The sequence below is a fragment of the Osmerus mordax genome, chromosome 25, assembly GCF_038355195.1.
Source record: "Osmerus mordax isolate fOsmMor3 chromosome 25, fOsmMor3.pri, whole genome shotgun sequence".
Taxonomy (NCBI): Eukaryota; Metazoa; Chordata; class Actinopteri; order Osmeriformes; family Osmeridae; genus Osmerus; species Osmerus mordax.
Window position 1 is genome coordinate 9,447,737 of NC_090074.1, and position 16,346 is coordinate 9,464,082.

Sequence of the window (16,346 nt, forward strand, 5' to 3'; positions counted from 1 at the left end):
ACTCACATGGAGAGGAATCTGAGACCGGGAGATCTAATTCCCCTGCAAGTGTGTGTGTGTGTGTTTCCAAATGGCTCTCTTTTGTGAATGTCTTACCCTCACACACATCTCCTTTGAGCAAGAGTGTGTGTCTGTTTCTCACACTGTACAAGTAAACATTCATCAACTAATTTACAAATGAAGCAAATAAAAGCCAGTCATCTGTTTGTGTCAATACTTATTTTAAATACAATGACCAATATTATTATAAGAATATAAGATTTAAACCCATATAAACAAACTCTATCTACAGCTATCTGTTGGACAGACAAGGCAGACATTTACACATAGTCAGGTCACTGGTTGTAGAATTTCTATCACTTTCATTCTCTCCCTTCCTCCTCCCCTCTCTTTTCTCTCGTCTCCTCTCCTCTCTGAGATTTTTCTCTCCATTACCTCATCAGATGTAATAAATATGAATCTTCAATGACATCAGCTCTTTAAACTGGTTTCATTCTTCATTCTGAGAGAATGTATGACTGAATTAATGACAATGTCTGAATGATTGCATGAATTAATGTATTTCCTGAAGGAGTCAACACGTGCTCATTTAACTTATTTCGTAAAAGAACATAGCTATAGTGTGTTTGAACAGTCTATATTTTCTTACTGCCAAAAACACACGAGGTCCGTGACTAAGGGAAGTCTTTAGCAGATTATCCATGTCACCCTCTGGGATCAGAATACCACCTGGAACACCATTCAGTTTGGGGAGGTGACAATCTCCCCTGTTCTTCCAGTATATAAACCAGTCCCTCCACACACGTCCAGCCTGGGTCTGGTCCCGCTTAGTCCACATCACTGTCTGCTGGTTTCTAACCTTACATAGCGGATGCTGGTCCAATATAGTTCTACTGGTCTATTATAGTTCTACTGGTCCCGTTAGTTGAGCTAGTATAGTTTGGATGGTCCAGTATTGTTCTACTGGTACTGGTGCAGAATAGTTCAGCTGGTACTGGGACTGGTCCAGAATGGTTCTACTGGTTCAGTATAGCTCTAATGGTACCGGTCCAGTATAGTTCAGCTGGTCCAGTATAGTCCTGATGGTACTGGTCCAGTATAGTTGAGCTGGTTCAGTATAGTCCTGATGGTACTGGTCCAGTATAGTTCTACTGGTTCAGAATAGTTGAGCTGGTTCAGTATAGTCCTGATGGTACTGGTCTAGTATAGTTGAGATAGTCCAGTATAGTTATGATGGTACTGGTCCAGTATAGTTGAGCTGGTTGAGTCTAGTTCTGATGGTACTGGTCCAGTATAGTTCTACTGGTTCAGTATAGTTCTATTGGTTCAGTATAGTTGAGTTGGTTCAGAATAGTCTTGATGGTACTGGTCCAGTATAGTTCTACTGGTTCAGTATAGTTCTATTGATTCAGTATAGTTGAGCTGGTTCAGAATAGTCTTGATGGTACTGGTCCAGTATAGTTCTGCTGGTTCAGTATAGTTCTATTGGTTCAGTATAGTTGAGCTGGTCCAGAATAGTCTTGATGGTACTGGTCCAGTATAGTTCTACTGGTTCAGTATAGTTCTATTGGTTCAGTATAGTTGAGCTGGTTCAGAATAGTCTTGATGGTACTGGTCCAGTATAGTTCTGATGGTACTGGTCCAGTAATGGATCAGCTGGTCTAGAAGAGGTCAGCTCAGAGGGCAGAGGTCAATTCCACTGGTGTTCCCTCATGTAGCTGGGAATGCACTGGCAGACATACTGGCTGTAGTAGAAACCAGACTGGCAGGAACGATGGGGCTTCCTGCATGGCAGTCTGTAACAGCTGGAGGAGGAGAGGAAAGGGGGGGGAGGAGGGGAGAAAAGAGAGAGGTGGAATGACAAGAAAGAGGAGAGAGCAAGGAGAGAGAGGACAGAGGAGAAAGAAAGGGGAGAGAGAAGAGGAGAGAGGAGAAAGAAAAAGGCAGAGCGGGGAGAAACACAGGAGAGAAGAGAGAGAAAGAAAAAGAGAGGTTACCAAACAAACCATAAAGTATAGCAGTATCGTGTGTGTACCATACATGCATGGGTGTATAAGAAATACCTTTCCTTTCCTCTACATGAGATCATAAACATATTTATCTTGTTTGTCTCTACCTCTCTCTCTCTCTGCCTCCTTCTCTCCCTCCCTACTACCTCTCACTTCTTCTCTCTCTCCTTCCCTTCCGCTCTCTCCCCCTTTCTTTCTCTCTCTTTCTTCCTGTCTCCCCTGGGTCAATCTGTTTTCTCCGTTACCGTAACCACGGCAGCAGGTGCGGTGTTCCTGTCTCTGGGCTCGTGCTGGGGAAGAAACAAGAAGTGGATTCTCACGCTAACTTGATGAACAGGAGAGTCTGGCACATGTGCAGTGACGAGGAAAACGGGACAGCACCCAGAGACCAGCTGACCTTTCACCCCGAGTCCAGTTGACCTTTCCCCCAGACTGTCCCAGAGCTGGGAATGTTGTACCAAGCGTGGGAATGTGTGCCGGGAGGAAAAGGGATATCCTTATGAGGGAGGGGGTACTCGCGGTTCACTGGGATGGTGGAATGGTCAGCATGTTGAGAGTGTGTGAACTGAGATAGAGCTGCAGAAGATGTTTCCTCAAGAGCTCTTCTCAGCATGTGAACACCCCTGATCTGCCTGGCTGGAGGGCTTGAGTTGTGTTACATAAAACAAGGGGGGTTTAGTCTAAAACCTTCCATTTCCATTTAGTTCGATTTTGCTCCACTGACTTTACACCTGTTAATACCATCAGGGATTCAAGTGGATGTGTGTTTTATTAAAGTGTGAGTCTGTGTGTGTGAGTGCCTTGAGCTTATGTGTGTTACTAAAGTGTGTTTGTTAATAGAGTGTGTGTGTGTTTCTAGAGTGTGTGTATGTTCCTCTGGGATTAGAAACGGTTCTGAACGGTAACAATGTAAACCGAAGAAGAGAGCAAGCGCTAACCTGCAGGAGTTGGGGTTGAACTTCTTGCCCTGCAGTAGGCAGGTCTGGGGGTTCTCCCTGCACTGGCACAGGCACGTCTCCGGGTTGAGGGGCTGGCGAGGAGGGCACGCTGCCCTGCACACGCACCCACACAGCTGGGGGTCCCAGCGCTGGTTTGGGGGGCAGGTGCCCTGGGCTGGCTGGCCTTCGCACTGGCACTCGCAGCTGTCCTGGTCAAGCCTCCAGCCGGACACACAGCTGGCCTCCGTCAGCCCGTTACGGCACACGCATTCACAGCTGCCCTCGTCCAGGACCTTGTTGGGGCCGCAGAGAACCAGGAGGGCAGAGTCCAGGGAGTCTGAATGAAACAACGTAGACAGGGGTCAGGGGTTAAAGTTCAGGACTAGAGAGAAGAAATGGTGTGTAATCTGGGACTAGAGCAGTATGAGTAGAGGCTGCGTAATCTAGGAGTAAAACAGTGATTTTGTGTGTAATCGAGGGGGTTTGTACCCAGTTCCTGGGGGGAGAAGGGACTGGCGTCGGAGGACACACACATACAGCTGCCTGGGTCCCATAGCAGACCTGGAGCACAGGGCACATCTGGAGGAGAGCACCTGGATAGGGAGCACACACACACGTACACACACACACACGGCACACACACACACACACACACAGATGCATGTAAGAGTGAAGGTCAAGGTCATACTACTAGGTTGAGGTCATTGTTAGGGTTACATTTATGGGTTAGGATCATGGCCACAGTCAAGGTCAGTAAAATATGTTGTTATGTTATGTTGCTTTGGATAAAACTGTCTGCTAATGGATAAAATGTGAAACGTAATGTAAAATTTTAGTTAAATGAAACAAATGAAAGATTGAGGTTTAGGCTCAGGGTCACAGTGAAGGTTAAAAGTTAAAAGTCAAAGGCTCTAGATTAGACTGTGTTAAAGGTTAGGGTCAGTGTTAAAGGTCAGAGGTGACTCACTCACAGGGCGAGGTGTTCTGCTGCGGCCCTCCTGATGATGGAGTGCAGCGGCCTCTTGGGAAGACACTCACAGGAAGTGTGGTTGATAAAGGAGAGGGTGACCACAGAGCGCTCCATCTTGGGGGAAGACACCTCCAGCAGCTGGTCAGAGGAGGAATTACACCCTGAATTACACCCTGAATTACACCCTGAATTACACCCTGAATTACACCCTGAATTACACCCTGAATTACACCCTGAATTTCACCCTGAATTAAACCCTGAATTTCACCCTGAATTACAACCTGGATTACAACCTGGATTACATCTCGCAATACAACCCGGATTACATCTCGCATTACAACCTGGATTACATTTTGCATTACAAGCTGGATTACAACCAGGACTACACCCGGATAAACACCACCAAACTTCATCTTGTTGTGTGAGGTGTTGGTGCAGTAGTGTGTGTGTGTGTCTCACCGTCTTGTTGGCATGTGTGTGTGAGGTGTTGGTGCAGTACAGGGCCTCATGGTTGCAGCAGCCTCCACACCTCAGCAGGGCCACACAGCGCGGCAGGTAGAAGTGGCTAGTGTTCTCAGGGTACTCCTTATTCACCTCCACACACACCTCCCTGGGCCGGCACGCTGTCCTCTGCATCTCCTCCAGGATGACTGGGACACACACACACACGCAGGCACACACACATGAACAAACCCAGTCTCATCCATTCCTCGCCCCCTCCTACATCCCCTCAACGAAAGGAGCTTATGTAAAGCAGTTCCCAGGAAAGGGATACAAGCCACACATTTATAGGAATGACGTTCTGATATGCCAAACATGACTGGGCATGACCAATCACTTACGGAGGTTGAACATAATCAAGACTGAGACAAAGGCGTCATCACAACACGGATATTCTGGTGACAAATCCTACATAATGGCCTGGAATCCCAGTGTGTCTCCCTTCCTCCTCTCTTTCCACTCCTCCCTCTCTTTTTCCTCCCCTCACTCCCTCTCGTTCTCTCATCTTTCTCATTGGGTGTGCTCAAGCATTCGGCGAGAGCACAACCTTTGTTCTCTCACATATATATTATTGGGTGTGCTCAAGCCTTCGGCGAGAGCACAACCTTTGTTCTCTCACATATATATTATTATTATTATTTTTATTTCTTTTTGCCCCCCTAAAACTCAGTAAATACTTGGCCTACATAGACAACGTAGGTGTCAAAAGTTTCGTCTTGGTAGCGATTGAGTTGCTTCTATTGGAATTTACGTTCCGTTGCATGGTTTAAGCGTAAGTTAAGTTTTTGTGGCGAAAAGTGAAGCTAACGGTGGCTAATTTGCTAGCCACAGTCACTGACGTTACTAACGTCACTGCGTCACTAATGTCACGAAAACACGCGTGACTACCTTTGCCAGAACATTCGTTTCACATCTGTTAACTTGGGGGATAGCTAGGCTAACTATAGCTTTACTGCAAGGCAGCTGCAGAAACGCCACAAGAAAAGAGGCCAGGGTGATAACTATTTACTCATTTTACTTTGTGATATGACACACAATTGTGATGTGTAATGTACAATATAAGCTGATATTATTAAGGAAGTACATCTACTTTCGGAAACAGTAGTCTACTATTTCACTGAAGTATTAGCATCATGACATTAGCCTGTGTTTCCCGGGCAACACATACTACAGTGGTCTATGATGTAGCGTTATCTGTTTTCAATCGTTAAAATAAACATTCCTCACATATACATTTTCGTTGTAGGATTTATTCTGACATTAGAAAACGATTTGTTGGTGAAATTACCATTACCTGTGGTTTCAAACCAGTGTAGCTCACTGCAACGCTGTAGCTTACGCGAGACACACTACAAAAACATCTAGCTACAGTACACAGCTGTTTAGGAAGTCAAACGGAGACAGAAAATGTTCGGCACTCCCCTTACTTAAATCAAAAGTCTATCTAACTACTAACCTGAACTTCATTGCCACAGCCTAAACGTTGTCAATCTGTTCATGAAAATAATTAATTTCAGCCTAAACCGTACAACGGAACGTTAAATCCAATTCAACCAACGCAATCGCTACCAAGACGAACACAGCAGTAGCCTAGTACTGTACCGTAGTAGTACAATTTACCGGGGCAGCTTCTCAACACAGGGCTATATCGCATTTTGCGTTGTTACTGACAATGATCGCTACCACTGAGCTTTTTATGAATGAGCAATTTTCCACTAAATAAATGTCAAGCTTATTTACGTTTTGGGGGGCATATTTTCAGTTAGCAGATGGTACCGTTTGAATTGCGATTCCATCTTCTACTGCCGGGTAACGTCGTAGAATAATCTTCAAAGGGGTTGTTTATTCATGAATGAATGCAATATGAGTAGGCTAAATGCCTGAAAATATCATGAGAAGAGAAAAACTTAAAATGACGTTTAAATCATAGAGATTAGGTCAATTTTTACACCGGTCTGCAATAATGTCACGAAAACACGCGTGACTACCTTTGGCAGAACATTCGTTTCGCATCTGTTAACTTGGGGGATAGCTAGGCTAACTATAGCTTTACTGCAAGGCAGCTGCAGAAACGCCACAAGCAAAGAGGCCAGGGTGATAAATATTTACTCATTTTACTTTGTGATATGACACACAATTGTGATGTGTAATGTACAATATAAGCTGATATTATTAAGGAAGTACATCTACTTTCGGAAACAGTAGTCTACTATTTCACTGACATATTAGCATCATGACATTAGCCTGTGTTGCCCGGGCAACACATACTACAGTGGTCTATGATGTATCTGTTTTCAATCGTTAAAATAAACATTCCTCACATATACATTTTCGTTGTAGGATTTATTCTGACATTAGTAAACGATTTGTTGGTGAAATTACCATTACCTGTGGTTTCAAACCAGTGTAGCTCACTGCAACGCTGTAGCCTACTGTACCCGAGACACTAGTGTGAGTAGCTAACAACAACTCCTCAGCTGTTTAAGTCAAACGGCAACAGAACATGTTCGGCACTCCCCTTACTCAAAAGTCTTTCAGTAGGGAAACTATCTGACTACTAACCTGAACTTCATTGCCACAGCCTAAACTTTGTCAATCTGTTCATGAAAATAATTAATTTCAGCCTAAACCGTACAACGGAACGTTTAATCGAATTCAACCAACGCAATCGCTATCAAGACGAACACAGCAGTAGTCTAGTACTGTACTGTAGTAGTAGAATTTACCGGGGCAGCTTCTCCACACAGGGCTATATCGCATTTTGAGTTGTTACTGACAATGATCGCTACCACTGAGCTTTTTATGAATGAGCTATTTTCCACTAAATAAATGTCAAGCTTATTTACGTTTTTGGGGGCATATTTTCAGTTAGCAGATGGTACTGTTTGAATCGCGATTCTATCTTCTGCCGGTAAAGTCGTAGAATAATCTTAAAAGGGGGTTCTTTATTAATGAATGAATGCAATATGAGTAGTCTAAATGCCTGAAAATATCACGAGAAGGGACAACTTAAAAGGACGTTTAAGTCATAGAGATTAGGTCCATTTGTACACCGGTCTGCCAAATGTATTCGTTTTGATTCAGCCTGTCAGCTGCCTCTTGCAGGGGAAATGAGAAGACATCATATTTCATTATACACTTCACTCATATTTTGAGTTGTAAATGAGCAGCAAAAAAAAGATGCTTTTAAATCTATGTAATCTTTATAAATAATAAGTAGGCCCGATGCATTTTTATATAAAATATACAGACCCCTGTGCAACCGACGCAAGCAAGCACACCCTACAATTTCCCCAGAAATTGTACCCTCTCTAGTTATTATTATTATTTTTATTTCTTTTTGCCCCCCTAAAACTCAGTAAATACTTGGCCTACATAGACAACGTAGGTGTCAAAAGTTTCGTCTTGGTAGCGATTGAGTTGCTTCTATTGGAATTTACGTTCCGTTGCATGGTTTAAGCGTAAGTTAAGTTTTTGTGGCGAAAAGTGAAGCTAACGGTGGCTAATTTGCTAGCCACAGTCACTGACGTTACTAACGTCACTGCGTCACTAACGTCACGAAAACACGCGTGACTACCTTTGCCAGAACATTCGTTTCACATCTGTTAACTTGGGGGATAGCTAGGCTAACTATAGCTTTACTGCAAGGCAGCTGCAGAAACGCCACAAGAAAAGAGGCCAGGGTGATAACTATTTACTCATTTTACTTTGTGATATGACACACAATTGTGATGTGTAATGTACAATATAAGCTGATATTATTAAGGAAGTACATCTACTTTCGGAAACAGTAGTCTACTATTTCACTGAAGTATTAGCATCATGACATTAGCCTGTGTTTCCCGGGCAACACATACTACAGTGGTCTATGATGTAGCGTTATCTGTTTTCAATCGTTAAAATAAACATTCCTCACATATACATTTTCGTTGTAGGATTTATTCTGACATTAGAAAACGATTTGTTGGTGAAATTACCATTACCTGTGGTTTCAAACCAGTGTAGCTCACTGCAACGCTGTAGCTTACGCGAGACACACTACAAAAACATCTAGCTACAGTACACAGCTGTTTAGGAAGTCAAACGGAGACAGAAAATGTTCGGCACTCCCCTTACTTAAATCAAAAGTCTATCTAACTACTAACCTGAACTTCATTGCCACAGCCTAAACGTTGTCAATCTGTTCATGAAAATAATTAATTTCAGCCTAAACCGTACAACGGAACGTTAAATCCAATTCAACCAACGCAATCGCTACCAAGACGAACACAGCAGTAGCCTAGTACTGTACCGTAGTAGTACAATTTACCGGGGCAGCTTCTCAACACAGGGCTATATCGCATTTTGCGTTGTTACTGACAATGATCGCTACCAGTGAGCTTTTTATGAATGAGCAATTTTCCACTAAATAAATGTCAAGCTTATTTACGTTTTGGGGGGCATATTTTCAGTTAGCAGATGGTACCGTTTGAATTGCGATTCCATCTTCTACTGCCGGGTAACGTCGTAGAATAATCTTCAAAGGGGTTGTTTATTCATGAATGAATGCAATATGAGTAGGCTAAATGCCTGAAAATATCATGAGAAGAGAAAAACTTAAAATGACGTTTAAATCATAGAGATTAGGTCAATTTTTACACCGGTCTGCAATAATGTCACGAAAACAAGCGTGACTACCTTTGGCAGAACATTCGTTTCGCATCTGTTAACTTGGGGGATAGCTAGGCTAACTATAGCTTTACTGCAAGGCAGCTGCAGAAACGCCACAAGCAAAGAGGCCAGGGTGATAAATATTTACTCATTTTACTTTGTGATATGACACACAATTGTGATGTGTAATGTACAATATAAGCTGATATTATTAAGGAAGTACATCTACTTTCGGAAACAGTAGTCTACTATTTCACTGACATATTAGCATCATGACATTAGCCTGTGTTGCCCGGGCAACACATACTACAGTGGTCTATGATGTATCTGTTTTCAATCGTTAAAATAAACATTCCTCACATATACATTTTCGTTGTAGGATTTATTCTGACATTAGTAAACGATTTGTTGGTGAAATTACCATTACCTGTGGTTTCAAACCAGTGTAGCTCACTGCAACGCTGTAGCCTACTGTACCCGAGACACTAGTGTGAGTAGCTAACAACAACTCCTCAGCTGTTTAAGTCAAACGGCAACAGAACATGTTCGGCACTCCCCTTACTCAAAAGTCTTTCAGTAGGGAAACTATCTGACTACTAACCTGAACTTCATTGCCACAGCCTAAACGTTGTCAATCTGTTCATGAAAATAATTAATTTCAGCCTAAACCGTACAACGGAACGTTAAATCCAATTCAACCAACGCAATCGCTATCAAGACGAACACAGCAGTAGTCTAGTACTGTACTGTAGTAGTAGAATTTACCGGGGCAGCTTCTCCACACAGGGCTATATCGCATTTTGAGTTGTTACTGACAATGATCGCTACCACTGAGCTTTTTATGAATGAGCTATTTTCCACTAAATAAATGTCAAGCTTATTTACGTTTTTGGGGGCATATTTTCAGTTAGCAGATGGTACTGTTTGAATCGCGATTCTATCTTCTGCCGGTAAAGTCGTAGAATAATCTTAAAAGGGGGTTCTTTATTAATGAATGAATGCAATATGAGTAGTCTAAATGCCTGAAAATATCACGAGAAGGGACAACTTAAAAGGACGTTTAAGTCATAGAGATTAGGTCCATTTGTACACCGGTCTGCCAAATGTATTCGTTTTGATTCAGCCTGTCAGCTGCCTCTTGCAGGGGAAATGAGAAGACATCATATTTCATTATACACTTCACTCATATTTTGAGTTGTAAATGAGCAGCAAAAAAAAGATGCTTTTAAATCTATGTAATCTTTATAAATAATAAGTAGGCCCGATGCATTTTTATATAAAATATACAGACCCCTGTGCAACCGACGCAAGCAAGCACACCCTACAATTTCCCCAGAAATTGTACCCTCTCTAGTTGTAATGTGCTCCCTCTCCTCTCCTCTCCTCCTCTCTCTCCTCTCCTCCCCTCGCTCTCCATGTTTCCCTCTTTTCTCTCTGCCACCACATTATCAGGTGTGAGTTACAGTATCATTGTGAAAGTCCTTTCATGAATCTTCGATGTTCTTTTCCCAGCAGTAGTGAGTGAGCCAGTCATCAGAGACCTCGTCATGGGTTTAGACTAGAAAAAGCAGAGGAGAGAGAGAGGGAGGAGGAGGACAAGGTCATGAGAGTGAGAGCAGGGAGAGAAGGAGGAGAAGGTAGAAGGATTAAGCTGTGAGAGCGAGGAGAGAAGTACGTTTTGAGTATGAGAGAGGAGGGTGGGAAAGAGAGAGAGAGAGAGAGAGAGAGAGAGAGAGGAGAGGAGAGAAGGAGTGAGTTATGAGAGTGAAAGACGAAGGAGGCAGGGAGAGAAGAAGGAGGGGAGAGAAGGAGGAGAAGGTAGAAGGCGTGAGAATGAGAGTGAGGAGAGAAATAGTAAGTTATGAGAATGAGGGTAGAGGGAGGAAGAGAGAGGGGGGAGAAGAGGGGAGAGATGAAGGGATGGAGACATGGAGGGGCCTCTTTAACTGTTGTAAAAACAAACATGTCTCTCATTCTTCTTCAACTGTTATGAAAACAAACACGTCTCTCATTCTCCTCTGTGAGCAGCTGGATAGGTCCTCAGTGTCTCCATGGCGACGGGAGGGCTGTCCTGAGACTGAACCCCATGCTCAGTCAGAAACTTCCTGAACTGACCCCCTCCTGTCTCCCCCTCACTGAACCTCCCACCTTGCTAACCCTCCCCCTTCATTTAGAATGGATAATTGATGTTAATGAATATGAAGAATAAACCAAATAATTAATTTATTAATTTATTAAAATATGATAACAGAGAATAAATAAGAACTAACTAACGAAATAAATGTTAAAGTAAGCGTACTTTCGAAGGTGCCATCAGGGCGGTAGACGGCAGCATGACGAGGCAGCCCCCATGGGTCATCATCGGCGTGAGGCGAGGGGGCGTGATCACGCTGGGACTTCCTGCGCAGGCAGTGCTGTACCAAACTGTATTCTGGGTAAAGTAGTTCAAGCAGCTCGTCCACGCTGGAGGCCGAATCCAAACTTCTTTGCCTCCCGCCAATCACAGGCGCCTGGGGAGAAACACAGACTAATCAGAGCCATGCTCTGTGACTCTGACAGAAGCGAGGAAGTTGTGCGGTGATGGCGAAGCACATCTGTGTGTGCGAATTGTGGCAAGCAGGACAGGAATGTCAAGGTTATCAGTGGTGTTTTACATCACACACACACATGCTCACACATACACACAGACACATGAATACACACGTACACATGCTGACACATGAATACTTGCGTACACAGACACACACACACATGCGCCTGACTGGTACACCTGACTAGTACTGTGCACCTGACCAGTACACTTGACTGGTAAACCTGACTGGTATACCTGACTAGTACTGTACACCTGACTGGTACATCTGACTGGTACACCTGACTGGTACACCTGCCTGGTACACCTGACTGGTACATATGACTGGTACACCTGACTGGTACATCTGACTGGTACACCTGACTGGTACACCTGACTGGTACTGTATACCTGACTGGTAAACCTAACTGATACACCTGCCTGGTACACCTGACTGGTACATCTGACTGGTACACCTGACTGGTACACCTGACTGGTACTGTATACCTGACTGGTAAACCTAACTGATACACCTGCCTGGTACATATGACTGGTACACCTGACTGGTACACCTGACTGGTACTGTACACCTGACTGGTACACCTGATTAGTACAACTGGCTGGTAATTCTTGCTACAGGGAAATGTTAGGAACCTCTGAATGAACTGTACAATGTCATCAACAACAGATCAAATTCTCTCTATTCACCCCAGCCAAGTTTCACTCTGAATACCCACCCTCCTACTCTATCCTTTTCTTTCCCTGCCTTTCTCTCCCTCTCTTTCTCTCTCTCTCTCTCTCTCTCTCTCTTTCTCTCTCTCTCTCTCTCTCTCTCTCTCTCTCTCTCTCTCTCTCCAATCGTCTATCTCCCTGTCTCTTTCTCTCTCTGCCCCCCCCCCTTCTGTCCTGTCCTTCCCCTTTCTTTCAAAGGAGATAAGATGGGAGACACAATAGTGGCAGTGTATCTGAGACATCCAGCTTCCTGCCTGAAGGTCACCTACATCGCAGCATTGGCCTCCAGTCTACTCAGGATATTGTGTCTTACATGGTGCTCAGAACTATGCACTCCTGATCCTTGATCTTCTGTTGTACTTTCTTTAAGCATTATTTGTATGTTGCTTTGGAAGTAAATTGGTTTTATCAGCAAAATCTGGAGATTGTCTGTGAAGGAAGACTGTGGAGTGATCTCAGACGTTCTAGAACCTTCTCTTCCTCATTATGAGGCCCCGGCCCTTATCACATGACATGAGGTCATCTGTCTTGCCCTGTGAGGTCATGGCCGTCCAATTGGTAAGCAGTGTGGCCCTTCCACATGATATCCCAGAATCCTCTGGGAGATGCAAAGCTGTGATCCACTTCCTATGTCAACACCACATGTTATAGGCTGAAATATCAGCCTCACTGCTGCCTAGCCTAGTCTTATCTTCCTCCTCAGTCCCTCTACCCCCCCCCCCTCTCTCTCTACATCTCTCTCCAAACTCTTGACAGTGAAACTTTAAAGACAAACAGTTGGGATTGACTTCATTCATTCAAAGTCTGGCAACACACCAGTGTTCCACACACACACACACACACACACACACACACACACACACACACACACACACAAGCACACCACACCCTAGCCTTAGCAGTGACCACAGGAAAAAGACATTCCCCTTCTTAGTGAAACACACATATACTCACGCCCCATGTCACCACAAAAGCACAAAAACACACTGTCTCACAGCCTTGTTTCACAAACGTCCAGTAATGGTTGTGTAAAACAATGTCTCTCCCTCTCTCTCTCCCTTTCTCTCACACATGGACAGACTGTGGTGGAGCATTTGGCCACAGATCCAGAGGTTGCAGGGAGATCCCAAGAGATGCTGCTCTTTGTCGATTAGAGCGTCTGCTAAACAAATACATAGTTTTGGAACAGGCAGTCTCAATCTCGTCTCCACAGTGAAGGAGAGGCCCGGTGAGGCCAGAGAAAGGCTGGTTAACATCCACACTACTTGTTCATACACGTCCTGTCTGTCTGCCTGCTCCTCGACACCCCCAGTCACTAGGAACTCACCCTGCCTCCAAACACGACTCCAAGCAACTCGCTAATCTCATTTGATCTGTGCTAGTCTTAGTATTACATTCGTTTTTAACATCAACTCTACAACATCAACTAATCAACGCTATTTTTATTGAGTCAACAGCAACAACGGGAAGTCTGTAGCAAGATGTGAACAGCAGGAAATTAGTGTTCGGGCAGGAAGCGTGTAGCAGGAAGTGATTGTGTGTGTGAACTCACCTCAGTGAAGACGTCCTTGGTGTAGTAGTCCTCCTGGTAGGATTCATATCCCTCCACCTGCCTCACCACACCCAGCACACACACCACCACTAGAGTCCACATGGTGATGGAGGAGGAGGACGTAGAGGAGGTGGGGGAGGAGGAAGAGGGGGAGAGGGGAAGGAAGAGGGGGGGGGGATAGAGGTGGAGGAGGGAGCGGAGGAGGGGGGTGTGGGACAAGAAGAAGTTGAAGGGAGGAGGGAGAGAAGGGGTGAGACGAGGAGGAGTGGGAAGGGGGAGGAGGAAGACAAGGGAGGGGCGATGAAGGATCAGTGCGAGACCCCCCGTTGACCTCTCGTCATCGCTAACCAGGAACTGACTGTCGGCGTGGAGACTGTCGGCGTGGAGAAAAGGAGCCCATGAGAGAGACCTCCAAACACACAGTTACCATGGTTATCCAGGAGAGAAAGAATCTCTCTCGTTCTCTCTCTCGTTCTCTCTCTCTTTCTCTCTCTCTTTCTCTCTCTCTCTCTTTCTCCTCACGCAGAATCTGACATCATCGTTCTATTCGTATCCAACGGTAACAGCAGGACGCTGGAGTTGTCGTGTTGTCTCAGAAGCGTTGTTGTTACTGCCTTGTTGTCTTGCTGTGTCTGAAAGGCGGTGCTGTTGTTGTGTCGTTGTGTCTCAGAAGCGTTGTCTAGTTGTCTTAATGTTTGCGGTGTTGCTGTCTTGTTTCGTCTCAGAAAAGTTGTTTAGTTGTCTTGGATTTTTCTTGTTGTCTTGTTGTGTCTGTGGCAGGATCTTCCTGGCTGTCCCAGACGGGATTGAGAGAACAGGAGCTGAAACACTCTAACCGACACGGAAGAAGGGGGGGGGGGAATACAGAGAGATTAAGAGAGGGAAAGAGAGAGATGAAACAAGTGAATGAGAGAGAGAGAGAGAGAGCAGTGTTCTATCACGAGCAGTAGAGGAGGAGGTGTGCACGATGTGCGACAGCACACTGGGAGTGCACTCCTCCTGCTCTCTTCCTCCTCTCTCTCTCTCTCTCTCTCTCTCTCTCTCTCTCTCTCTCTCTCTCTCTCTCTCTCACTCCCTCTTGCTAAGCCTTTTGTGTTTCTGGGAGGAGCAGCTGCTGCCTTTTAGATCTGTGTGTGTGTATGTGTGTGTGTGTGAAGTTATAGGTGTATAAGTGCTGATTAAGTGCATGTTCGCCACACACAGTAAAATTCTCTCTATCCCTCTATCCCTGTCCCCCTCTCTCTCTATCTCTGTTCTAGTCTGGGAGGGTGTTATGTTCTGCTCGAGCTTCACTCCTCAGCTTTCAGCCTATAACCTTGTCTCTGTGTGTGTGTGTGTGTGTGTGTGAATCCCTAGTGTTTCCTTCCCGAGTGTGTGTGTCCTGGTGTCATGGTGATGTATGGAGGTGATCCATCATGCTCCGCAGCCTGTCTCTCTCACTTCACTAACAGCTCCTCTCACACACACACACACACACGCACACAGAGACATTCACACACGTTTGTCCACCGGCTGCCCATAGACACTAGAGGGCGCTCCACCGGTGTTGAATAGTAAGGAAGTATTATTTTAGGTGGGGGTGGGGGGGTTGATAAATATTTCCCTGCCTCAGTTTGTGTTTCATCATGAGACTGCATTGTTGAGCTGAGAGGTGTTGATGTAATGAGTGGGGGGTAGGGGGGGGCACATATCTCAGATATCTGTCTGTGAGAGTGTGTGCGTGTGTGTGCGTGCATGTGTGTATGCATGCATGTGTGTGAATCTGATTTGATTGGACTACGTGCTGAAGCTTGCTGAAACCCAGAGATGCACTCTGTGATCCTTGAAAAGAGGGAGGGAGGGCAGGTGTGTAGAGCAAAGGAAGAAACAGAACGGAAGGAAGTAGGGAAAAATTATGTAGGAGGGAATGACGACTGGACAGGTATGAAGGGAGGAGGGAGGGAGGGAGGGAGGGAGGGAGGGAGGGAGGGAGGGAGGGAGGGAGGGAGGGAGAGAGAGAGAGAGAGAGAGAGAGAGAGAGAGAGAGAGAGAGAGAGAGAGAGAGAGAGAGAGAGAGAGAGAGAGAGAGAGGGAGGGAGGGAGGGCGGGAGGGAGGGAGGGAGGGAGAAGACAAGGGGAAGGAGGGAAGACAGACAATTTGCCAGGATGTGGATTTACTGACAGGAGTTGGAAAGGAATGCTCCTGTCAGTAAATCCACATCCTTCATCTCTTTCTCTTTCTCTCCCTCTTCTTCTATTTCTCCCTCTACTTATTCTCTTTACTCTGTTTCTCTCTCTCTGTCCTTGTCTTTCTCTCTCTGTCTGTCTCTTTCCCTCTCTCTCTTTCTCCACCCCTTCTCTCTCTCTCCCTCTCTCTCTCTCCAGCCTGGGGACTTGCAGAAGAACCCACATTCCTCTGGGTTCAGGAGAAGATCACTTCAACACC

General features: G+C 45.1%; 1 protein-coding gene across 1 annotated transcript; it reads right to left on the bottom strand.

Annotated features, from left to right (window-relative positions):
- On the bottom strand, positions 1 to 14,767 carry LOC136933741 (vascular endothelial growth factor C-like). The gene is made up of 7 exons (XM_067229256.1): positions 13,922 to 14,767; positions 11,368 to 11,578; positions 4,377 to 4,567; positions 3,919 to 4,055; positions 3,437 to 3,540; positions 2,948 to 3,284; positions 1 to 1,805 (listed from the first exon to the last, which is right to left on the bottom strand). The coding sequence occupies exons 1-7, from the start codon at positions 14,021 to 14,023 to the stop codon at positions 1,691 to 1,693; spliced, it is 1,197 nt and encodes a 398-aa protein (XP_067085357.1). The 5' UTR covers positions 14,024 to 14,767; the 3' UTR covers positions 1 to 1,690.
- Between the last annotated feature and the right edge of the window lie 1,579 nt (positions 14,768 to 16,346).

Coding starts and splice junctions, on each gene's coding strand:
- LOC136933741 (XM_067229256.1), bottom strand. CDS start 14,023: ATGTGGACTCTAGTGGTGGTGTGTGTGCTGGGTGTGGTGAGGCAGGTG. Junction 4,568..11,367: donor CCCTGATGGCACCTTCGAAA/GTACGCTTACTT, acceptor TGTGTGTCCCAG/TCATCCTGGAGGAGATGCAG. Junction 3,285..3,436: donor CTTCTCCCCCCAGGAACTGG/GTACAAACCCCC, acceptor TGTTTCATTCAG/ACTCCCTGGACTCTGCCCTC.